This window comes from Mastigoproctus giganteus, chromosome 12 (assembly GCF_048544385.1).
Source record: "Mastigoproctus giganteus isolate SK-2022 chromosome 12, ASM4854438v1, whole genome shotgun sequence".
Classification (NCBI taxonomy): domain Eukaryota; kingdom Metazoa; phylum Arthropoda; class Arachnida; order Uropygi; family Thelyphonidae; genus Mastigoproctus; species Mastigoproctus giganteus.
In genome coordinates, this window is record NC_143586.1 from 35,846,676 (window position 1) to 35,872,834 (window position 26,159).

The 26,159-nt window shown below is 37.2% G+C and overlaps 1 protein-coding gene across 4 annotated transcripts in view; it reads right to left on the bottom strand.

The window, feature by feature from the left end:
- Nucleotides 1-26,159, bottom strand: part of LOC150076880 (retinol dehydrogenase 12-like) — an 80,842-nt gene that overhangs the window by 12,053 nt on the left and 42,630 nt on the right. For all 4 annotated transcript variants that reach the window (XM_090385661.1, XM_090385662.1, XM_090385659.1 and 1 more), the window contains exons 5-6: nucleotides 20,743-20,928; nucleotides 7,216-7,325 (exon numbers count right to left, since the gene is read on the bottom strand). In XM_090385661.1, the coding sequence (XP_090241787.1) occupies nucleotides 7,216-7,325; nucleotides 20,743-20,928 (296 nt within the window). The remainder of the gene's footprint in view (nucleotides 1-7,215; nucleotides 7,326-20,742; nucleotides 20,929-26,159) is intronic.

A 26,159-nucleotide genomic window follows, 5' to 3' on the forward strand; every position in this document is an offset into this window, starting at 1 on the left:
TTTGGATCTTAGAAAGGCTTTTCATACGGTTGCACATGGAAGACTGCTGCACTGCACAAATTGGAGCAGTGTAGCATAGGAGGCAAATTGCTGCTATGGATAAAGGGATGGTTGAGTGAGAGAAGACAGAAAGTGGTAATTAATGGACACTGCTCATCGTGGACTAATGTTATTAGTGGAGTCCCTCAGGGTTCAGTGTTGGGTCCATTGTTGTTTTCTGTATTTATAAATGATACTGATGATGGTATATCAGGTTTAATGTCCAAGTTTGCAGATGATACGAAGGTTGGCACGGTTTTTAAGGACACAAGTTGAGCAGATGGTTTGAGAGGTGGAAAATGAAGTTTAACATTGACAAATGTAAAGTACTACATATGGGAAGCAGTAACCCCAGAGTAACGTATCAACCCTGTGGTACTACACTGACAGTGGTAGAGAATGAAAAGGACCTGGGGGTAATTGTGCAGGCAGATATGAAGTTTTCTGAGCAGTGCAGACAGTCTGCAAGAGGAACTTATGGTGTCTTGTCAATGATATACAGGAAGTTTTCTAGCAGGGATAAGGAGGTGATTATCCCCTTGTATAAGGCAATGGTCAGGCCACACCTTGAGTACTGTATACAGGTCTGGAGGCCTCATTTTAAGAAGCATGTAGAGCTGTTGGAACGAGTACAGAGAAGGGCAACTAGATTAGTGAATGGAGGAAGGGTTGATCTTATGAAGAAAGGCTTAAGTTTTGCACATTACAGTGTCTGGAGACTAGGCACCTGCGAGGTGACCTGATTGAGGTGTATAAAGTCTTGAATGGTTTGAGCACGCTCAATGCTGATGGGATTCTTCCTCTTGCTCAGAATAATTACCTGAGAGGGCATAAATCTAAATCGAGGAAAAACAGTTGTAGGATAGATGTGCAGAAGTTTGCCTTTAGCAAGCGGGTAGTTGATTGGTGGAACAGACTTTCATCTTTTGTTGTGGAAGTTGATAGCCTAAATAAATTTAAGGCTGAGCTGGACAGGTATTTGGAATGAATGGAGGGGTGAAATGGGAGCAATTTTTTTTTTTTTTTCTTTTGGGTGATGCTGCATGCTTTCTTTTGGCTGATAAGCATGCTTTCTTGTATCATATACCTCTGCTAATGCTGATGCTAATTTCGGCCTAATCCTAGAGCAGTATTTCTTTGTTGGATCAAAAAGTTTAGTAGCTTCCAAAATTACTTCCTTGAATGCTTCCCATTTAGAATTTGCTGTTGGTAACATCATCATTTGGTCCCACTGCATAGAACCTAAAAATTCTCTGAGACCACCGTAGTAACCTTTATGAAAGCAAAAACCCTTCCCTTTATCCCTAACAGGTTAACACCTTTAAATAAATCCCACATCAGTACACTGTGATCACTGCCTCCTAGTGGTTCCTTTATATGTAAAATTTTAATGCATGAATAATCTTTGTTGATAATCAGATCAAGAGTGTTATTCCCTCTTGTTGCCTCTACAGAACACAATCATCCAAGAAATCCACGAAAGCCTTGCTAGTGTGCGAGTGACAAGTCCACAAGTTTCAGTCTATGTGTGGGAAGTTAAAATCTCCCATTATAGATATTCCGATTTACTGGCCCACTCTATTTCTCTGTATAATTGTTCATTGTACTCATCAGAGTCATTAGGCCTATAAGAAACTCCTACTCTCATTTTTGCTTTCCCAGTGTTTACGTCATGTCACACCAAACTTACTCAACATTGCACTGTCCATCTATATCAACTGGATGCGCTTCCTTAGATTTTGTGTTTCTTAACTAACAGCATAATCTCTTCTTCCTTCCTATCCTGTCTATCTTTTCTGTACATATTGTACTCCCCAAATTCTAATTCTGCATCCCTTATATCTGAGTGGCACTACGTCTCTGATATCCGAACAATATCCGCCTTGGATGTCTTAACCAGCAGTTCAAATTCATTAAATTTATTTACTATACTCCTAGCATTGGTGTACATGCACCTGTTCTTGCTCTTAGTTACTCTAACACAGCCCATGTATTTACTTGTTTCATGACTCTGAGCAGTTCCTGAAATCCCCAGAAACTGGCTTTTTTGTCTGCTGCTGATTCCAATAGAAGCAGTGCAAGAATCATTTCCACCTCTGCCTGCAGCTACTGTTAATCTATTAGTCTGTGAAGCTAGCAGTTTTCTGACTCAAACATTGCCTCAATAGCATCAGCAAATATTCTTGCACCCCTTCTATTTAAGTGTACCCCATCCCTGTAGAAGCAATCTCTCCTGTTAACAAGTACAGACCATGCTGAGAAAAATTCTGGAGAGACTGAGCCCTACACAATTTCTCTCCAGGGCTGAATTGATTGATAATGCTTTCATCATATACTCCCTCCTATCATGTCTGGGCAGGATTGCAGATACTTTCAAATTTAACCCTAACTCATGACTGTTTTTCAACATTGATCTGTACCACTGTACTAAAGTATCACTGTATCTGGAAAATACTTCTTACTGCAGGAACTATATAATTTTTTAACAATTCAATATGACTGACTACCCAGCAGCAGTATCACTGAATCTGTTAGGTCAGTTATTCCATGAGAGAAAAGAATCACATGCACACACTGATCCCATATTTCTAGCAGGTTAACATCTTTTTGTAAAGTGAGGTGAAGATTGTCAGTGGCCCAGTAAACACAATTGTGATGACTGAAATGACCATTTAATTTGAACGTCACTTCATCTGACCATGTGATTAACATCCTAAAATTCACCAACTTCACTCTTCTAATGGCACCAACACTCACAAAATTGTGCTTGATCAAAACCATCTTCCTGAATTGTGTGCAGTAGCTGAGGTATAAAAAGCTTGAATTTTACAGAGTGGACAAAAAATGAAAACACCTGTGATAAAGAGGTATGCACTAATATGTCGGGCTACACTTTGCTTTTAAAACAGCTTATGTTCTACATGAAATAGATTCAAATAAATCTTGAACTGTCTTAACAGGAATATCAGATCATTCTTCATGGAGGAAATGAATGTTTCAAGCGCCTTGAGTGATGAAGGTGGAGAAAATCTGCTTCTTACCCTTCTCTCCAAATATGCCCATGGTGGCTCAATAACATTAATAATAAGTCTGGTGATAATAAGTCTACATGAAATAGATTCAAATAAATCTTGAACTGTCTTAACAGGAATATCAGATCATTCTTCATGGAGGAAATGAATGTTTCAAGCGCCTTGAGTGATGAAGGTGGAGAAAATCTGCTTCTTACCCTTCTCTCCAAATATGCCCATGGTGGCTCAATAACATTAATAATAAGTCTGGTGATTGTGCAGACTGTGGGAGATGCATAGCCTCAGTTACATGCTGCTCAAACAAAGGCGCTCTCGCTCTCACTCACTCTCTCTCACACACACACACACACACACACACACACACACACACACACACACACACACACACACACACACACACACACACACACACACACACACACACACCTGGCTGTGTGTGTAATGGAGCATGAAATGTGGGAAACAATGTTTGCCTTATGGGATGAACTTGATCACTTGGAATATCAAGGTAATCAGTAAGCAGGGATTTGCCAGTTCAGGGTTATGAGAGGACCTAAAGAATACAAAGATTTTGCTGCCCAAACTACATTTGGCAGTTGGCAAAAGACAGTCAGGATGATGCAATTCCTTTGGCATTTTCCAAATGTAAACTCTCCCTGATGTTGGAAAAAGTGTGAATGATGATTCGTCTGAAAATATGTCATGTTTCCAATCATTAGGTGTCCAGTTTTTGTGTTTCTTACACCACTGCATCTGCTTTCTGGCATTCCATCAGTAATGAGTGGCTTGGAAATAGAGGCTCTGCCTTAAATGCCATATTTCAGCTTTGTGAAGTTCACATTGAACTATTTTTCTAGAAACTGGATTGATGAGACTCACCTTAAGTTTGCAGTTATTTCTGAGGCAGTAGTTTTATATTTTCGAGCCACAATGAATTATGTTCAATGTCTGGCAATCTCTTTCAGTCAGTTCTGATTTTTTTGCCGCAATTCATCCAATTAGATTTTGTTTTTCCGCACTTGGTGAATGTAGACATCACTTTTGATATATTTGCTCTGGATACATTAAACAATTTGACTTCTTTGGAATCCAGACAGGTCAGTCATTTTCTTTATAATATCATCTATAAATAAACAACAGCTTTTATCATCATTCCTTCACAGTACTACCTGCAAGAAACAAATAAGAAAATAATCACTGCATTTTCATAAATATGTCAAACTGCCATTACAAAAACTACTACTTTCATACTCAACTTTGTATTTCCATACATGAAATACTCCTTGTCCCCATTCTTTGCTCTCTTAGCCAGGAATTTACGATAATCTGGCTTTACAACCTAATCTTTTCTGTGGTACTATTACATATCATTATATAGTTGTTATATGCTTCAGTACTATTTATTGCTCTATAAATTTTTCATGCTATCTTTTTCTATTGTTATCAAACTGGCTAGTTAATTATTTATCCATCTCAGAATCCTTAATATGTATGCATATTGCTTTGTGGCTATAGCTTTAAAGATATACCATAAATCCTAATGTATCTGCACTCTGTGTGCGTCTCCCCCATAAATAGTGGCCACATAGCATCTTAAGTGTCATAATTTACTTTCCTTAAATTAAAACCGACTCCTTTGCTTTTAACAACTGCTAGACCCCTCATTCTCTATTTTCTCCCATAATCCAACTTAGAACTCCATGATCACTTCCTGCTAACGGTTCCTGTACTGTCTGTCCTGCGATGTCATCTGGTACATGGGTAATGATCAGGTCTAGAATATTCCAGCCTTTAGTACTTTTCCTAATGTGTTGATACAAAAAAGTCATCTAATTGATTAAAAATTTTTTTCCTCTGGTGAGTTTCTTTCCACTTGTTCTAATACTTAAACTTTCAAACAGAAAGGCAAGTAAGGCTCCTGGAGTTGATGGCATATACCCAGTAATTTTGAAGGAGGTAGCCAGGGAGTGTATTGAACCAGTGAAGTTAATTATGAGGGAATCTTTGGACTCAGGAGAGATTCCTTTGGATTGGAGAAGTAAGTATGTGTGTGTGTGTGTGTGTGTGTGTGTGTGTGTGTGTGTGTGTGTGTGTGTGTGTGTGTGTGTGTGTTATGGGGGTTTAATGGCACATGAGCTGCTGAGGCTATAGTGCACCTCATTGGAGAAGTGCCACCACATCACCAGTATATAAAAGTGGTTCTAAGAGCAAAGTTGATCACTACAGACCAGTTAGTCTTACTTCAGTGGTAGGTAAAATCTTGGAAGCAATGATTAAGAGTGCAACCCAGAGACATTTACACAGATATGACATTGTGAATAACACACAACATGGTTTTGTTAAGGGAAAATTATGTTTAACTAACTTAGTAAACTATTTTAACACAGTTACTCATGAGCTGAATGTAGGAAACAATTTCAACATAAATTTATTTGGATTCTAGCAAGCCATTTGATTCAGTTCCTTATGAGGAGTTATTGTATAAGCTGGAACATGTTGGGATTACTGGAAAAATTCTAAGATGGATTGCTGGGTTGCTGCAGGGCAGAAGGCTGAGGGTTGTGATTAACGAATATTCTTCGGATCAGTGTAAAGTCAGAAGTGGGGTTCCCCAAAGATTCGTTCTTTGACCACTGTTGTTTCACATTTTCAAAAACAACATCGATGATGGGATAGAAAGCTTGATGTCAAAATTTGCAGACAACATAAAGATTGGCAGAGTAGTTAATGATCAGTACCATGAAGCACTCCTTCAGAATACTTGAACAGGCTGCAAGAATGGTCAGAAAAGTGTATTCTGACCATTCTTGAAACTAATGTTTTAATGCAGAAAAATGCAAAGCCTTACACTTTGGGAATAGCAGCTTCAAAATAAATGATACACTTGATGGGGTTGACTTAAAAACAGTAGAGAAAGAAAGGGATCTGGGAGTTATAATATGGGCAGATATGAAATTTTCTGAGCATTGTAAACAGACAGCCAGGAAAGGCCATAGTGTCCTGTTGATAATTTATTGAACATTATTCTGTAGAGAAATGGAGGTCATAGTCCCACTATATAAGGCAATTTAAGACATTTGGAATACTGTGTTCAACATGGAGACCTCATCTGAAAAGAGACATTGAGCTTCTTGGGTCCAAATGCAGGCAACTTGCTTGTTGCGATCAGCAAAATGGCAACCATATAAGGAAAAGACTTCAAATATGTGGACTACAGAGCTTGTCAACCATGCATCTCAGAGGTGACCTTATAGAGGTTTATAAGGCTCTGAGAGGGATTAGTAAAATGAATGAAGGCAGAATTTTCACTGTTATAGAAAATTGCAGAACTTGGGAGCATAAGAATGTTTTCTTTTATCCAGTGAGTCATTGATTGCCGGAACAGGTTGCTTTCACAGGTAGTTGAGGCTGACAGTTTCAATAAATTAAAATGTCAACTAGATAGTTGCCTATGTGAGAAAGGAGGCAAATAATTTGTATTTTCTTATGTACTCGGTTTTTTTTTTTTTTTTTTGTCAGTGCAGCAAAAGCCTATAGCTTCCTTGCTATATGACTATTACTATTTACTATATCAGGTGTTTCCATTATTTTGTCCACCCCCTGTATGTTCTTTAAGATTCTCAAAATATTCTATTGGCTCAAATCAGGAACAGTCTTGTTAAATTATTTCATCATTGATCATTGTAATTCTAATGTCTTGGATGCTTTCAGACATCCTGATTTTTTTTTTTTTTTTCAACCACAACTCTCCTCATTAACATTGTGAACATTTCCATGTTCTTCAGACTTATCACAGAGGCAGATTATTGTTAGATGCACTGGTGACTTTGTTCCATATTGCACTTCCCACACTTTTTCAATATTTTCATAGTTCCAATACCATATCAGAATACAATTCTTTTCTTCAAATGTCAGTAGATTCTCCATATTCAAAGGATTATCAATTAACCTAAAACAATTAAAATTTATTAAATATTAATTGCTTATTTTAGTTTTAAAATGAACTTTTGATTCAAATGGTTACTCTGTCTACAAAACATAGTTATTTAAAGTGTCTATATGCAATTCTGACTTGCCCTATAATAACATACTGTTTACAAAAAAAGAAAGAAAGAAAAACTAATACACAGAAGTTAGCATTTACCTTGCCAAACAAAAAGAAGAATAGTTTGACTAATTTAGAAAACAGACCATGCTTATTTCGAAGAATTTCAGTCTGCACTAATCCAGGATGAACTGCATTTGCTGTTACTCCTAAGAAAATGAAAAATAAATTATCATTTTATATGAATATATATTTACTTACATAAGTAATAAAAATTTTACCATTTTAATATTTATATTTTTAAACATCAACAGCTATTGGATGTGTGACAAGCATGCGTCCACTGAATTAAGTGAAGAATTTTCTAAAGCTCTTTGATAATTAAGTGTAAAGGTTGAGAATATGATTATGAGTTGATTGCATAGCTACAGGGTGAGCCAAAAGTCAGGACAGATATTAAAAAAATATTACATTCAGAAAGTTAATTTTTTGTTTGATGCTGAAGTAAAGTTTTATGTGAATCATGGCTGAAATCCAAGTAGGTTTCTTGGAAAACAATTTTCAAGTGTGATGATTGTCTGAAAGGAATGGCCTATGGCCCTATGCTTTCCGACTCTCCACCATTTTCAAAACATGTTCTCCATAAAATAATTAAGCATTTTAAGGAGAAAGGGAGTGTTCATAAGCTCCTAGAGGCCAAAAGGAATGTTTGGGTTGAACAGAAGAAATGCTACATGTGTTAAACAAGTTTTAATGCTATATGTGCCAAGTAACCAGTTGTTGTAGGCGACTCTATTGTCAGGGAAACGGGGAACATATTGTGCAAAAAGGATAGATGGAACAGGACCAGGGTATATCTGCCAGGGGCAAAGGTTGATGACGTTGTAGGGCAGATATCATCCTTTAAGGGCACAGAGGGTGATATTGTTGTTCACGTTGGCACTAATGATATTAAGAGTAGGAGACCGGCAGAATTACTTAACAAGTACAAGACAATGCTGAAAAAAAGCTGTGAGTTAGGGTTGAATTTGAAAGTGTCTGCAATTCTGCCCAGACACGATAGGAGGGAGTATATAATGAGAGCCTTGTCAATCAATTCGGCCCTGGAGAGACTGTGCAAGGCTCGAGGGGTAGAATTTTTCTCAGCCTGGTCTGTGCTTGTTTAGAGGAGAGACTGCTTCTACAGGGATGGAATACACTTAAATAGAAAGGGTGCAAGAATATTTGCTGATGCTATCGAGGCAGAGTTAGGTGGGTCGAAAAACTGCTAGTTTGGGGGAATGTTGTTGTTGTTTGGTTTTTAGGAGCATTAGCAACTAAGGCCATATTGCTCTGGGGATATGCAGTGGTCATTCCCTGACCTTTCCGCATCTTCCATATTTGGTGGTCATGGACTTGAACCCTGGTCTAATCAGGAAGCATGTGCTATGCATTGCTGCTCTTGCCCACCTGGCCATGGAGGTGCCGCTTGGGGGGGGGGATACCCGGACTAATAGATTAACAGTAACCGCTGGCTGAGGTAAAAGTGATTCTTGCACTACTTCTATTGAAATGCAATTGAGCAGCAGCCTGGAAAGCAAGGCAATGGGAATTTCCAGGACTGCTGGGAGTCATAGTGGAACAAGTAAATACATGGGCTGTGTTTGGGTAACTAAGAGTAGAAACAGGTGCATGTATACTTGCATGTACATCAATGCTAGGAGTATAGTTAATAAATTCGATGAGCTTGAAGTGCTAGCCAAGACATCAAAGGCAGATATTGTTGGGATATCAGAGACATGGTGTCACACAGACATAAGCAGTGCAGAACTGGAATTTAGGGAATACAATGTGTACAGAAAGGATAGACAGAACAGGAAGGGAGGAGGGGTTATGCTGTTAGTTAAGAAACACATAAAATCTAAGGAAGTGCATCCAGTTGATGTTGGTGGACAATGCAATGTTGAGTCTGTTTGGTGTGACATAAGCACTGGGAAAGGAAAAATGAGAGTAGGTGTGTGTGTGTGTGTGTGTTATAGGCCTAATGAATCTGATGAGTATAATGAGCAATTGTGCAGAGAAATAAGAGTGGGCCAGTAAATTAGAGTGTCTTATAATGGGGGATTTTCATTTCCCGGATACTGACTGGAATTTGTGGGTTGGTCACTTACACACTAGCAAGGCTTTTGTGGATTTATTGGATGATTGTTTCTACAGTAGCAAGTTCAGGAGGCAACTAGAGGGATTAATACTCTTGATCTGATTATCAATAGTGATTCTTCATGCATCAAAATCTGCAGATAAAGGAACCACTAGGTGGCAGTGATCACAGTATGCTGAACTGGGATTTATTCAAAGAGGTAACTACCATCAAGGGTAAAGGGAAGGGTTTTTGCTTTTGTAAAGGGGACTACGGTGGTCTGAGACAGTATTTTATACGATGGAACCAACTGATGATGTTACCAACAGCAAATTTAAAATGGGAAGCATTCAAAGAATTAATCTTGGAAGCTACTAGGCTTTTCATACCAACAAAGAAATATTTTTCAAGATTTAAGCCTAAATGGATGTCAGATGAACTAATTAGACATGTGACAGAGAAGAAAAATGCATGGGATACATATAAATTAACATGTGACACAGAAGCCTATGATAGATATAAGCTGGTCTGTAACCAAGTTACAAAGGAGGTTAGGCAGGCGAAGGCATATTACGAGAAGTCTTTGGCAAAGGATGCAAAGAAAAATAGTAAAGAGTTCTTTACCTATGTAAACTCTAGAAGGAAGGGGATGAATCAGATTGGCCCACTTGATATCGATGGTTCCACTGTTGATGATCCTGCTCAGGTAGCTAAAAAACTAAATGAATATTTTGCATTGACATTGACACATGAGGAGTTATTCAGGGAGGGGAATGCCAGAGGTGTATTCAACTCCGGCAGTAAGCTAGATAATCTTGTAATAACTGAGAGTACAGTGGAGGAGAAATTGTTGAAGATAAACACAAGAAAGGCACCTGGGCTGGATGGAACCAATCCAGTTATATTAAAGGAGGCAGCAAAGGAAGTAGGCAAACCCTTAGCCATAATTATGAGAGTTTCCCTGGACTCAGGGGAGGTACCCATGGACTGGAGATGTGCAAATGTGACCCCAATCCACAAAGGAGGATCAAAGGCTGACACAAGTAATTATAAACCTGTGAATTTAACTTCTGTTCCAGGAAAATTAATGGAGGCGCTGGTTAAAGAAGCACTGCAGGATCATCTAGACAAGACTTCAGTTATAGCTCGGACACAGCATAGGTTTGTTAAGGATAAGTCTTATCTGACTAATTTGATTGGATACTATGATGTAGTCACAAAGGAACTGGATGCAAAGAATAACTTTGTTATCATATATTTGGATCTTAGAAAAGCCTTTGATACTGTTGCACATGGAAGACTGCTGCACAAATTGGAGGCAAATTGTTGCTATGGATAAAGGGATGGTTGAGTGAGAGAAGCAGAGAGTGGTAATCAATGGACACTGCTCTTTGTGGACTAATGCTATTAGCGGAGTCCCTCAGGGTTCAGTATTGTGTCCATTGTTTTCTGTATTTATAAATGATACTGATGATGGTATATCAGGCTTAATGACCAAATTTGCAGACGATCGAAGGTTGGCAGTGTTGTTAATGACACTAATGACAGTACACTGCTGCAACAGGATCTAGAAAAGTTGAGCAGATGGGCTGAGAGGTGGCAAATGAAGTTTAACATTGACAAATGTAAAGTACTACTACGTATGGGAAGCAGTAACTTCCATCTGTCATTGTAGAAGTTGATAGCTTAAATATATTCAAGGCTGAACTTGACAAACATTTGGAGCGAGTGGATGGGTGAAATAGGTTTTTTTTTTTTTTTTTGGCTAATGCTATATAAGCTTGCTTTCTTGCATCAAGTGCCTTTGCTAATGTTAATGCTAAGTAAAATGTTCAAATGAACTAAAAATACCACAAACTTCAGAAAGAATTTAAATTCAGGAAATAAGGCTTAGATTTCAAAAACTGGCATTATGCATTAAACAAGGATAATCCAGAGAGGGGAGATGAATTTTCCAAAAGTTTTCTCCATAATTAAAAAAAATAATGAAATTTTTCCAATGAAACTGTATTGTCTAATGGCGCAATTTTCAAGAATGATAAACATGTTAACTGACACAAGTATCTGTTTACTATGCCACTTAGAACCTTAAAATCCAAACTGAAAAGGAATTAAATTCCATAAATAGTAGCAGCAAATGATGCAAGAAAGCAAGCTTATATAGCATTAGCCAAAAAAAATAAAAATAAATAAATACACAGTTAACTCATCCATACCCTTCAAGAATTTATCTAGTTGTTCCTTGAATTTATTCAAACCATCCACTTCCACCACAACAGATGGAAGCCTAATATAGTTGGAGAAAGACATTACATGGTGGTTTTTCGTGGAATATTGATTTCTATAATGATTACTCTTATACCATGTGAATATTAAGATAGTTTATTTAGCTATTAAGGTTGTTGTTGTTTGGTTTTTAGGAGCATTAGCAACTAAGGCCATATTGCTCCGGGATATACGGTGGTCATTCCATGACCTTTCCGCATTCTCCATATTTGGTGGTGACGGGCTCGAACCCCGGTCTAATCAAGAAGCGTGTGCTACGCACTGCTGCTCCTTCCCACCTGGCTACGGAGGCGCCTATTTTTCTCTATTAACTAAATCACTATATATTAAGGTAATGTTTCGGGAACCTTGCCAGAACCCATTCTCAGACCATATAGGCTGTTGCCAGCCTCCTGCTTGCCAAATGTCTCAATTTTGACTGTACGTTATGCAGTTGGAATTGAAACATTTGGCAAGCAGGATGCTGGGAACAGCCTATGTATGGTCTGAGGATGGATTCCAGCAATGTTCCCAAAATGTCACCTTAATGTATAGTGATTTAGTTAACAGCACTACTTCTATTGAAATGCAATTGAGCAGCAGCCTGGAAATAAATTATCTTAAATTCATGTGGTATAAGTGTGGTCATTATAGAAATCTAGATAGAAGCCTGTTCCAACAATCAACCACCTGCTGGCTGAAGGCAAATTTGCACACATTTATCCTGCAACCATCCTTCCTCAACTTGAATTTATGTATTTGGATTGTTAGCCAGGGTTAGTATAAGAAGCCTATTTTCCCCATGTGACTGCAATATGTCACTCCTGCAGTAGTCAATATAATGTTAAATTTTTTTTTTTTTCGGGGAGGGGGGGAAAATCACAAACCTTTCTCCTCCTGAGATTGACTAACTAAAGCCTTGATTGAAGAAAAGACTTTAGATGATGATGTATCCTGCTAACTAAGCTACCATGGAGGACAACTGTATACATAGGAATAGAGAGCTCATAAATAGCAATTCAGTGTATATCTTCAAAAATGGTGTTCTGGAACAGGTAAGATACCATCACAGATCTTAACAGTTAAGGCAAATGCTAGCCTTGGGTGTTGGATCATCTCCATCTCTACCAACTGGCAACAGGTTAATTTTTCAGCACTTTGATCCATATCCTCAAACATCATTTTGATAAAGATCTTGTAGCACACAATTTAGCTACAGTATATACACTGCTACACTCTGGCTGCTTCTTTTGCACCAGCAACAGAGGCTGTTACATTTTCTCCTCCAACCACAAATAACCTTGCTAGGAAAGTGATGTGCAGTGACCTTCAAGTCATCTGGTAACCACACACACGCACGCACAACTAATTAATTTAGTATTCTAGCAAAATGAAGTAGTAAATTAACTACTAAATAGTGAAGAGAAAGTCACTAGGTAGTCTAATAAAAGATTCTAAACAGAATTTGAAACCTCATTATGGTTGTTGGGCATTGGTTATCTGTAAACCAGAAAACTTTTTCATAGTTGTTGGACACTGGTTATCTGTTAACATTTTCGCTGCTGGCTTTTCCAACAATCTTTTTAACCCAGGATTAAGTCAATCTGGATTAGAAAAGGTTGAGACATTTTTGGACTTGCTTCTCACTACAACCAAACTAATCAGCCTCCAGTGAAGGTTGCTTGACAAAAATATCTAGTTTTTCTTCTGCCAATCGAAAGAAAAAGTTCTGAAAGTAGGGTGGTTTTCCTTTCAAGTGGGTTAAAAATTCAGTGCTACATATTTGGCCCCTCCATAGCCAGGTGGGAAGGAGCAGCAGTGCGTAGCACACACTTCTTGATTAGACCTGGGTTCGAGTCCGTCACCACCAAATACGGAGGATGCGGAAAGGTCAGGGAATGACCACCGCACTGGAGCAATATGGCCTTAGTTGCTAATGCTCCTAAAAACCAAATAACAAAAAAAAGCTACATATTTGCATGAGAAAGCAGTGAATGTGTTAACTAGAAACTTTTTCACAGTTGTTGGAAACTGGTTATATGTTAACTGGAGGCTTTTTTTAATTAAGAATCAATAAATTGTATTTCTGCTTACAAAATGTGGGACTATTTTTTTTTTTTTTTTATAGTAAAACTTAATTAGTTTAGAAAACTAAATTAAGTTTTGCTTCTAGAATTTCTGTCACTATACATTTAGGTGCTGTAATTTTCAGTTTTTTTTTTTTTTTTTTTTTATCAGTGAACCTGCTGAGTATGCAACATGCTTTTAGAAAATCCTCAAGGGTATATGATGCCCCTAGGCCACAATGATTGATGGTGCCCTCTCCCACCGATGTGAAGATTTTAATTTTTTAGAATGATTAATTTTACATTTTATTTACTTACAAAAAGTAAATTATATGCAATATAATTATGTAAATGACACTGGTCAACACTTAAAATGTAATGAAAACAAAAATACCCAATCTTGACTAATTTCATGCTGCTGAACATGAAAATCACTTTAAAATTTGTCAATTGGCTCTTGTTTTTGAATTAGAGTTGGGGTCTCATATTAGCGAGTTACTCTAATATCAAGTATGGCTCTCAGCAAAATGCATGGCAACACTGCAGTTTCAAGTAGCACCACACTCTTACGACATGATCAGCAACTGTCGCCTCACTCTGCATCATGTGATAAGTTGTTGTCGTCTCAAATGCATTTTCAACTCTGTTGCAGTAATACTCAAATATGGCTAGGTACTGAGTGATTTGTTCTCAGTTAATGGTTGTTCTCTGTAAAATTCCTATTTTCACACAGTATTAGTGTCGTTTAAGATTAATGCCCCGTAATTGTGTGAATAGTCCAGATGACTTCTGTTACATATGTAAAGCAGTCACATTAGCTTCAAGCGTCCCTTAACTTGAGTCATAAAAAAAGCCTACTTCTTGTACTTTGGGTGTAAAGTAGGTGCACAGGACAAGAACTGGGCTTCACACATATGCTGCACTACCTGTTCATCAAAACTCAATACGTGGGTGAATTGAAAGGACATTTTTATGCCTTTTGCAGTGCCCATGATATGGAAGGAGCTGACAAATCACGTCACAGACTGTTACTTCTATATGGTGCCTTCTATTAGAAAAGGGATGACAATGATGGTAAAGTGGACAGTGACATACCCAAATATACCATCTGCAATTTGTCCCGTGCCTCAAGGTGAAACACTATCTCTTCCTGAACCACCTGACCATTTTTCTGTACACTTTCACGAAGATGAAGACACTGATGAACATAAACTTGATATACACGAAAAGTAAAGCAGCTATCTACATCAAGGGATCTACCATTTTGTCCAAACCTTTATCCTCCTGAACTACATAAGATCACAGAAAGTGATTTTAATGACTTCATCAGGGATCTCGAACTGCTAAAGAATAAGGCAGAGCTTTTGGCCTCGAGGCTATAACAGTGGAATCTTCTAGATCATTCTGTGAAAGTGACAATATTTCGTACTCAAAATAAAGACTATGATAAATTCTATCAAACAGAATGAGAATTCACTATTTGTAAGGATGCTGATGATCTAATAGCAGCAATGAACATGAGGCACATTCCAGAAGAATGGCGACTATTTATAGATGCTTCTAAGGCCTTATAGCCTTAAGGCTGTGTTATTACACAATGGAAATATGCTGACTTCAATACCTCTTGTATATGCTGTCCACAAAAAAGAAACATACACAAACAAGGAGCACGTCCTCTTAGGTGTACACTATCAAAAGTATGAGTGGCAGATTTAAAGGTAATCGCCATTTTATTAGGACTACAAAATGGTAACACTAAGTATTGTTGCTTTCTCTGCAAGTGAGATAGTCATGCCAAGGATATGCACTACAAGAAGAGGAGTTGGCCTCAACAAAAATCATTAACACCTGGAATGAAGAACATAGCATTTGAACCTCTGGTAGATCCAAATAAAGTTTTGCTTCCACTCCATGTCAAACTGGGGCTTGTGAAAAATTTTGTGAAGGATTTGGAAGTGAACAGTCCTGCATTCCCATTCTTGCAAGAGAAATTCCCAAGACTTAGTACAGAGAAGATTAAGGCAGGCATTTTCAATGGCCCACAAATAAGGCAACTTTTCAAAGATGAACAGTTAGAATGTGTCCTTAGTGATAGCAAGAAATGAGCATGGAAAGCCTTTCGAAATGTTTCGACTGGTTTTCTAGGAAATGTTAAAGCCAGCAACTGCAGGCAGCTTGTGCATGATCGTCTCATTACTTCTTTTGAAAAACTGGGGTGCAACATGTCATTAAAGATGCATTCCTTGCACTCGCACCTGGATTTTTTCTGGCCAAACTGTGGTGCTGTCAGAAACGAACATAATGAGTGCTTCCATCAAGACATTGCAGTGATGGAACAAGATATAAAAACAAATTGGATGCCATCATGTTAGCTGATTATTGTTGGATTGTGAAAAGGGGTGCTCCCAAAGCAGAATACAAGTGAAAGACAAAAAGATCCTGTGTTTGATACAGGTATGTTTATAGCTACATCTTACTGCCATATAAACAAAAATACCTTGTATAAATATAAAAAAACACTTTTTTCAAAAACAAGAACCAGTCTGCAATTTTAAGCACTATTTCTGTGTTTAGCACCCCAAAATCTATAAAGTAAACATATGGGAAGCAGTAATCCCAGAGTAACGTATCAACTCTGTAGTACCACACTGACAGTGGTATAGAATGAAAAGGACCTGGGGGTAATTGTGCAGGCAGATATGAAGTTCTCTGAGCAGTGCAGACGATCTGCAAGAGTAGCTCATGGTGTCTTGTCAATGATATATAGGAATTTTTCTAGCAGGGATAAGGAGGTGATTATTCCCTTGTCAGACCACACCTTGAGTACTGTATACAGGTCTGGAGGCCTCACTTTAAGAAGGATGTAGAGCTGTTGGAATGAGTAAAGAGAAGGACAACAAGATTAGTGAATGGAACAAAGGGATGCTCTTACGAAGAAAGGCTTAAGTTTTGCAAATTACAGTGTCTGGAGACTAGGCACCTGCGAGGTGATTTGATTGAGGTGTATAAAGCCTTGAATGGTTTGTGCATGCTCAATGCTGATGGGATTCTTCCTCTTGCTCAGAATAATCACCTGAGAGGGCATAAATTCAAATTGAGGAAAGACGGTTGTAGGATAGATGTGTGGAAGTTTGCCTTTAGCCAGCAGGTGGTTGATTGCTGGAACAAACTTCCATCTGTCGTTGTAGAAGTTGATAGCATAAATAGATTCAAGGTAGAACTTGCCAAACATTTGGAGCGAGTGGATGGGTGAAATAAGGGGTTTTTTTTTTTTTTTGGCTGATGCTATATAAGCTTGCTTGCTTGCATCATGTGCCTATGCTAAACTTACTTTCATGTCTGTAACAAGAAATAACCCAAAATTTGTTGTTCAGTGCAACAAATGGAAATTAGTTAGAAATTATAATTATGTAAATTAGTACATTATGAATTTAATATTGTTTGTTTTTAACATGTTAACATAAAATACACAAAATTTTTCTTGAGGGCTTCGTGTTTGGGAGGAGGGAGGCATCGGTGCCCCGAGGCCAGTGCCTACTCAGCCTTACCCTAAAGCCAGCCCTGAAACTCCTCATGAAAAATTTGTTCTTTACTTCTGCATTGATGAAGTGGAATCATCTCATTTGATTTTATGAAATATATGGCATGATTACTGCTGAGTGATCAGGCCTAGGAGCATCGGTGCCCCTAGGCCAGTGTCTACTCAGCCTTACCCTAAAGCCAGCCCTGAAAATCCTCATGAAAAATTTGTTCTTTACTTCTGCATTGATGAAGTGGAATCATCTCATTTGATTTTATGAAATATATGGCATGATTACTGCTGAGTGATCAGGCCTAGGAGCATCGGTGCCCCTAGGCCAGTGTCTACTCAGCCTTACCCTAAAGCCAGCCCTGAAAATCCTCATGAAAAATTTGTTCTTTACTTCTGCATTGATGAAGTGGAATCATCTCATTTGATCTTATGAAACATATGGCATGATTACTGCTGAGTGATAAGGTGAAAGTACAAATTCATGCCATGTGTTAGAATCCATGTGATATCACAAAATATAATATTTTTGTACTATTTATCTTGTAAACTCCTCTGATTCTATGTCCTATAATATAAATTTAAAATGTATTTATTTATTTAGCTTTAGCAGTGACAAATAATGCAAGAAAGCAAGCTTATAAAGCATCAGTAAAAAAAAAAAATAAAAAAAAAAATAATAACCCTAAACCTTCCCACATCACCTGACAATTTCCTGCTTGAATTTATTCACACTACCCACTTCCACAACAATAGATGGAAGTTTGTTCCAACAATCAACCACCCAGCTGAAAGTAAACTTTTGCACATCTATGCAGCAACCATCTTTCCTCAATTTTAATTTTGTCCCTTCATGTGTAGTCTAAGCAAGAGGAAGAATGTCATCAGCATTGAGCCTGTTCAATCTGTTCAAAGCCTTAAACACTTTAATTAGATCACCTTGCGGGTGTCAAGTCTCCAGACACTGTAATTTGCAGAAGTGCAGCCTTCTTGGTAGAACCACCCTTTCGTTCCCCTCACCAATCTCATTGCCTTTCTTTGCATCCATTCCAGCAGATCTGCATTCTTCCTAAAATAAGGCCTCTGGACCTGTGTGCAATATTCAAGATGCAGCCTTATCATAACCTTATATAAATGGATAATCACCTCCTTATCCCTGCTAGCAAAATTCCTGTATATCATTAACAAAACCCCATAAACTGTCATGGCAGCCTGACTGTATTGCTCAGAGAACTTCATATTTGACTGTATAATTACCACCCCCAGGTCTTTTTCATTTCCCCTACCCTGAGTGTAGTACCACACAGCTGGTATATTAATCTTGGATTACTGCTACTCATATGCAGTCATTGCATTTTTCAATGTTAAACTTCAACTGCTATTTCCCAGCGCATTTGCCTAATTTTTGTAGATCTTGTTGCAGTAGCTTACCTTGATTACTGTCATTAACCACCCTGCCAACCTTTTATCATCTGCAAATCTAGACATTAAGTCTGATATTCCTTTGTAAATATCATTGATAAATATAAAAAATAACTATGGGCCCAGCACTGAACCTTGAGGGACTCCACTCAATGACATCATTTATTTTTTTGATGACATCATTTATTTTTTGCTGTTTGTTATTAGTTTATTTAATAGACTGTTATGAATACTGCTGTAGCTAATATTCCTCTCAAGTTCTTTTATAAGAATTATCTTTGTTTCTTATATGAAAGTTTTCTGGAATTGTATGTTACTCCTAACTGTACTCTCACTCAACATTTGTTTCAGGAGATGTCAGTTCACATATCGTAACAGCAGGAGTGTTTCTTATGATATTTGAATAAATGCCTTATTCCGAACACCCTTGTATAGATATTACAGATTGGCACAACATGGCCCGTGATGTTATGATATAAAACTACCAATTCACAGTAGAAAAAAAATTCTGTTTACATATAGCAATGAATGCTTTATTTCCTTTAATCTCATCTCATGCTAATATGATGTACAGTGGCAGACAAAAAACTGCATCACTTAAAAAAAGTAATGTTTGTATTGAAACGTATAAGATATTGTTTGATTACAATATCTTATTTTGTTTGTCGCAAAGCAAAGGTATTGCACCAGATAATGTTTCTATTGCATCAGACAGTAATTGCAAAGTATTGTATCAGCTGTGTCTATAAATACAGCATTGGAAGGGTATACATGCTCATTAGTATCCTGTTTTGCAGAAGTGTAAGCATGGCTCCATATGTTCAGTTGACACTAAGAAAAAAAAGTGTAGCTGTTGCTCTGTCCCAGGAAGGGCTTTCTATGCGTGCTATTGCTGATAAAATAGGCTGCCACCAGGCAACCTATTTTATCCCAGGTGCTGTAATTAAAGCGTGAAATGATAGGCATGCAGACCACATTCCGAAAGCTGTCTTTGGAATGTGGTCTGCATGCCTATCGGCCCGAGAAGAAGCCTTTGTTGATCCAACAAACGAGGAAGAAGCGACTTGCTTGAGCTAAAACATCTTTCATAGACAAAAGAACAATGGGACACCGTTATCTTTTCTGATGAATAGAAATTCAACCTGCATGGCTCAGATGAGAAGTGATATGTTAGAAGACAAAAATCAGAGGCATACCATCCTGCCTGCATAAAAACAACTGTAAAGTTCCCAGCTAGTCAAATGGTCTGGGGATGCATAACAAGCAAAGGGGTGGGGCAAATTAAGTTTATTAGTAGAACAGTGAATGCAGAAACCTACACTGCTATCTTGGAGGAGTGCGTGAAACCCATTATTAGGGATCACCACACAGACGTCCAAAACTGCATTTTTCAACAGGACTCAGCACCTTGCCACCCAACAAAATTGGTAAGTTTTATGCTATTTAGATTTAATGATAGGTTTGTTTCCTTGTCTCACAAGGCTTAAAACATACTTACACCAATGTTTTCCCTTGTTTTTCTCCCTTAAGGTGCAGTCATAGCTCAGAAATGCTGGAATTACAATGTTGGACTGGTGCAGCAACAGTACAGATTTGAACCCTATTGAAAATTGCTGATATATAATGTTGTCTAAAATTGCTCAGAAGAAGCCAACAAGTAAGATTCAGCTGCAGGAGAGCACTGTAAGGGTGTGGTACCATGGGCAACTGTATATCCAGAAGTTAACTCTATGCCAGATCGTTGCAAGGCTGTAATTGCAGCTCGAGGAGGAACAATAAAATATTGAGGACTTATTTTGCTGATTTACAGTACATAATACTATTATGCTAACTTGTCATTTCAGTTTGTACATGTAAATGCATTAAAATGTATGTTTGGTTGTCATGATTGCCATTTGCATGATTTCTCATATTTCCATTAATTATGCATTTTACCCTTTGGGAAGATATTTATGGCAATTAGGTATATCAGTCTTTTTATTTTTATTTTTGTTTTTATTTTATTTTTATTTTTGGATTTCATTTACAGAGATATATATCCCATCTAACAAATGCATTTCGAACATTTCTGCAACCCACAATGCAGCGCAAAACACATTATTTGAAAAATTCAAAGTGATGTATTTTTTTTGTCTGCCACTGTAATTCTCAGCTCATATCATGTTAAACAATTTTAAAATTAATTTAATAAATAAATTTCATGAATAACTCAAGTTTTTTTTTACCTGTTCCTTTCACTCTCCTTGCAAGTTCTTCAGTAAATAAAATATTAGCAACTTTTGAGTTGCTATACACATAAAACTGAGAATATTCAATATCAGAATTCAGGTCAAAAATATCAAATCTATTCCAGTGATGAACATATGATGATACATTAACAATGCGACTTGGAGCACTTTTTAGAAGAAGGGCTGCAATACAAAAACAAGAATTGTCAAGAATTTTTCTTAATAAGCTTTTAAAGCATTTTCCTATAATCTGTTTTAATATATAAATAAAACTGTGCTACATTATTAAAGAAAAGTACAGTTCAACTGTTAAATATGGCAATAAATGCCAATTAAAAATGTATCAAAATTAGTTTTTAGATTGGTCACCACATTCTGATGATGAAAAAGTTAAATGAGATTCAGTGTTGGGTTCCTTATTATTGCTAATGTTTAATGACAGCGATACAAGTATTTCAAGTTTAAGTTTCCTGATATTAGAAAGGTGTGCAAGTAGTTAATAAAAATAATCATGGTTTGCAACTTAAACAACACTAGATCAAGTATTCAAATGAGCTGAAAATGGCAATGGAGGTGTAATATTGGCATATGTAAAGTAAATAATTTGGGTGGCAGTAATCCTAGAATAATGTTACCACCTTAGATAACAACACATTTCATTATCTTCGTCATTCATTATTTTTCGTTATCTGCTCAAGGCAGCTGATAATGAAAAAGAAGAATAATTATAAAGTCTGATGTAAGTTCTCTCGGCAGTGGAGACAGGCTCTAGGCCAGCTCTCCTGGGACTCTAATAATGATTGCCTGGAGAGACAAAGTGGTGATCATTCTAATATATAAAGAAGTGGTTGAGCCACATATTGAACACTGCATATATGTTTAAAAACTTCATTTTATGAAGAATATGAACCAGTTGGGCAGTACATGAATTAGAAATAACAACAACAGTAATGCTAATGTTTGACAGCAAAAACAAGATTAAACAAATTTTTGTTGAACATGCAAAACCATGTTTCAGTTATTATTTTTAACATTTTAATTTTTAACATTTCAGTTATCACGTTGACTAGAACTTGTGGGTTGGTCACTCAGAAGCAGAACATTCCTGGATTTAATGGATTGCTGCTTTTTACAGTGGCATGTTAGAAAGCAATACTCTTGATTTCATTATCAGCAGTGACTCTTCATGCATTAAGATTATTCAGATGAAGGAATCTCTAAGCAGCAGTGATCATAACATATTGACGTGGGATTTATTTAAATATATAATTAATGTAAAGTGCAAAGGTATACAATTTCACTTTTGAAAAAGTGGCTATAATGGTCTTCGACCATTATAGCCACTTTATCTTAGTGGGATAAACTGATATGTTTAACTAAAAATTCTAAAGTGGAAAGCATGTAGGGAATTAATCACAGAAGCTGTTCAACTTTTTATACAAAAAAAAAAGATACTGCTCAAGGTTCTGACCTAAATGGATATCAGATGAGACTAGTGGCAGAGAAGAAAACTGCATGGGATAGTTAAAAATCATGAGGGAACAAAGATGCCTACAGTAAGTATAAACCAGTCTGAAATGAAGTCACTGAGAGGAGGGAGAGTTAGGTATGCTAAGGAAGATTACAAGAAGATTTTGGCTAAGAATGTAAAGAAAAATAGCAAAATGCTTTGCTTATATTAATATACTAGTAGGAAAGGGATGAAACACATTGGTCCACTGGATATGAATGACATAACTACTGATAGTCCTGTTCAGTTTCTGACAAACTGAATAAATATTTTGCATCTACATTCAAGCAAAAAGAAGTTTTTAGGTATGGGGATACCAGTGTGTATAATTTTAACTGGTAACTACATGATTCTGTGAAAAGTGAGAGGAAAGTTGAAGAGAATTATTGAATGAGAATTATATTCAAAGCAAAAAGATCAAGCTAATGGGAGTGCTGTGGCTCAAGGGAGAACTGAGGGGGACAGTTGCCCTCTGAATCACAGCCTTTTAAAATGCACTGCTTGCATGATGTTTTTTTTTGGTAGTTGTTGGCCCATCGGCTTCTGTGGCCATAGTGCACCTCCCAAGGTTTTTGCAGTACTTTGATCCAAGCCAGAGGCGGGATTCGAACCCGCGACCTTTGGGTTGCCAGGCAGGCACTTTACCCACCTGGCTAGCCCGGCTGGTGCATGATGTTTGTGGAGCAATTGGGTATGGGACATAATATTGCCATGGGTGATGTATTTGTGTGTGCGCGTGATGCAAGGAGTGTAACGAAATCAGGCGACAACTCAGCGTTGTTATGGGCCTATATGAGAGCTTGAAGGACAGGGTGGATGCCCTTGAAGGATCTAAATTGAGGGGCCCATCAAGCTCTCAGCTGCCCACATCAATGCCAGAGCTTGCACTTGGTCATCGCACAACACACTTTCAAATTCAATCCTAATTCACGGCTTTTTTTCAACAGTGACCTGTACTTGTTAAGTAATTCTGGCGGTCACAGTAGCTGAATATCTGAGTATGTCCAATATTTTGCCAGTATTCAAAGAACTAGTGACAGTAGCAATGTAGGGGGGGGGAATGAGGCAACTAAGATATTAAGTAAACTTTCCGAAGGTGAAATGTTGGCAGATTTGGAAACTGCGTCGAAACTGTGAAGAAAATGCTCCAAAATATAATGGCATACAAGCAATAATTAAAAAAAAAAAAAAAAAAAAATTTATCACCAATCTCCCAAAGACCAGCGCGAGTTAAGGATGACTGCTAAGAACTTGATGTGGAAACTATAAAGATGGGTCATGTGTTCGTGCCACGACAGGCAGCTTGTAGCTTATGGACGGCAATGGAGGGTTGGAGGAATTATCCCGCTTTGTGCAAACATTTTGAATTAGATTGGTTGGTTGTTTGGGTTTTAATGATGCATCAGCAATTTTGAACCAGAAAGTTAATTAAATATTCTGGATTATTAAACCGACTTTTTAATCTGGAATTTCTTAACAATTTAGCATTAATGATCGACATCCTGCAAGAGCTCTCTTACCTTTCAGAAGCTTTACAGAATCACTATGGTAAAAGCAGATAAATTAATTATTCTAACTATCAATGCTATCGCTAATTTTTAAAATTCTGAAGGAAATTATGAAGCTAAAATTGAGAGCATGTTGAAGTTGAAAGAATCTGAAGGAATCGAAAGAACACATTTAAAAAATTACCTCATGACATGTTATTAAGGATATGTTATTAATGCAACAGAGTAATTTTAAATTAAATAAAGAAAATAATACTATTGACGTTGAGGAATTGGAAAGTTTTAAACATATGCTACCTGGAATCGTGGAATATGAAAGAACTTTCGTCTCAGTGGCAAGACGGTGAAAAACGAATAAGAAATTTATTAAGTTTTCTGATAAAATATGAAATAAAAATTAATGATTTTAGAGATTTTGTTGAAGACAGTTTATCTTTAAAATCAAGTGAAATTCCCTCTTCAATTAAGAAAGCCAGAAATATCTTTGAAACCATTGCAATTAGCAGTGCTTTCAGAGTAATGAATAATATTGTATAAATGAATGAATAATGTTGACAATTCAACACATTGCAGATTATGATGACCATACATCTAAATGGAAACCATTGCTTCAATTTGATCCAGATTGTTAAGTCAAATCATTCCTCTGTAATTATCACTCAGCTATTGAGCAAAGCAGAAGATTGATAACAAATATTAATAAAGAAGTAAATTGTATATGGAAATTTTTAGAATAAATTTTTATTGAATATTTGTATAATAATTTTTTTTATGTAATCTGTGATTATTGTGCACCTTTTCTAGAAGAGTGTTTTTTATGTAATATTTGTTTTTATATTGTAGTATGTTTTGTAATAGTTTTTGTGATATGAGAAATATTTCGTGTTATTTTTTATTTGCAATATTAAAATTTTATCATGAAAAAAAATGCATCATTATCTACCCCGAGCACACGGGGTAGATGGTTTTATGTGAATCCTTTGCATTTCTTTTAGGTATGTTTTATTTGTATATTGATTACGAAATAAAAGAGCTTTTGTATCGTAAATATTTTATTGAACATTCACAAATTTTTATAATTTCTGGAAGACAAGATACAATGGATTTATGATAACTAAAGTAATAGGCATCTCCGTAGCCAGGTGGGAAGGAGCAGCAGTGCGCAGCACACGTTTCTTGATTAGACCGGTGTTCGAGCCTGTCACCACCAAATACAGAGCATGCGGAAAGGTCAGGGAATGACCACTGCATATTCACAGAGCAATATGGCCTTAGTTGCTAATGCCCCTAAAAAAAAAAACCAAACCAACCAAACCAACTAAAGTAATTGATGTATACCTGTGATTGCAACGTATCTAAATGTCTCTAGAAAACAGCATCAATTGAAGTACCGACTGTGTAGCTGAAACGACATATGCCGCAGTTCGCGGCACCTAACAATGGAATGTTACAAAAATGCGAGACGAAAAAATAAATTGTTTAAAAATATTTGTATTGTTGCAGTCATATTTACTTCAGGAAGTATGATTGTGACATCATACTATTAAAAGGTTAGAACTCGAGATACTATCGTATCCAGGTGTCATCGTAAAGAGGGGGGGCACGAGCACCAGGTTGACTCAAGATATCACACCGGTCACGAAAAATGCGTCACGCGCTCTAATCACACTACTAGTGAGTGCTCGGCACAGACTATTAGGGTGAACATGATGGGAAGCGCCTCTGGTGGAAGCCTGTCGTGGATGACGTCATGAAAGTGACGTCATCTGCGGCAGGAATTCCCTAGGATGTTTCACATCAAAAAGTCGGCAAAACTACGAGCCCATTGTTAAAATATTCACAGCTCACCACTGTCTGGCACCATGCACATATCATAGCATTATTAAAACCTGGCAAAGAATCAATGGATCCATGTCACTATTGGCCTATTGTATGGGGAAAAATATGGAAAAAATGGTAAACTCTCACCTCACCTGGTCACTAATCAAATACAACCTTATCAGCTCATCACAACATGGATTTCATATTGGTCAATCAACTTTAGACCTCTATTCAAAGTTGTTGGAGTGGGATTTATTGGCGCAAGGGCTGCTATGACCATATTGCGCCTTCTCTATTCAAAGAGAAACCAGATTTGTAAGAAAGGAACATTTAGCTACAATTTCTTCAGACATTGTCATTATGGAATTCTGCAAGATCTATACACATTAGGTCTAAGCGGCAATCTCCTAAAGTTTATACAAACTTTCTGAACTCTGAATTTCTGAACTTTAATATCAAAAAAGGATGGACCAAATGCAGACCTGAAAGGTCTGCATTCATTCCATTTTTTTTTTGCAACTTCATCTAAGAAGGTTTACCACAGGGCTCAGTTTGAAGTGTCATCCACTTCATTT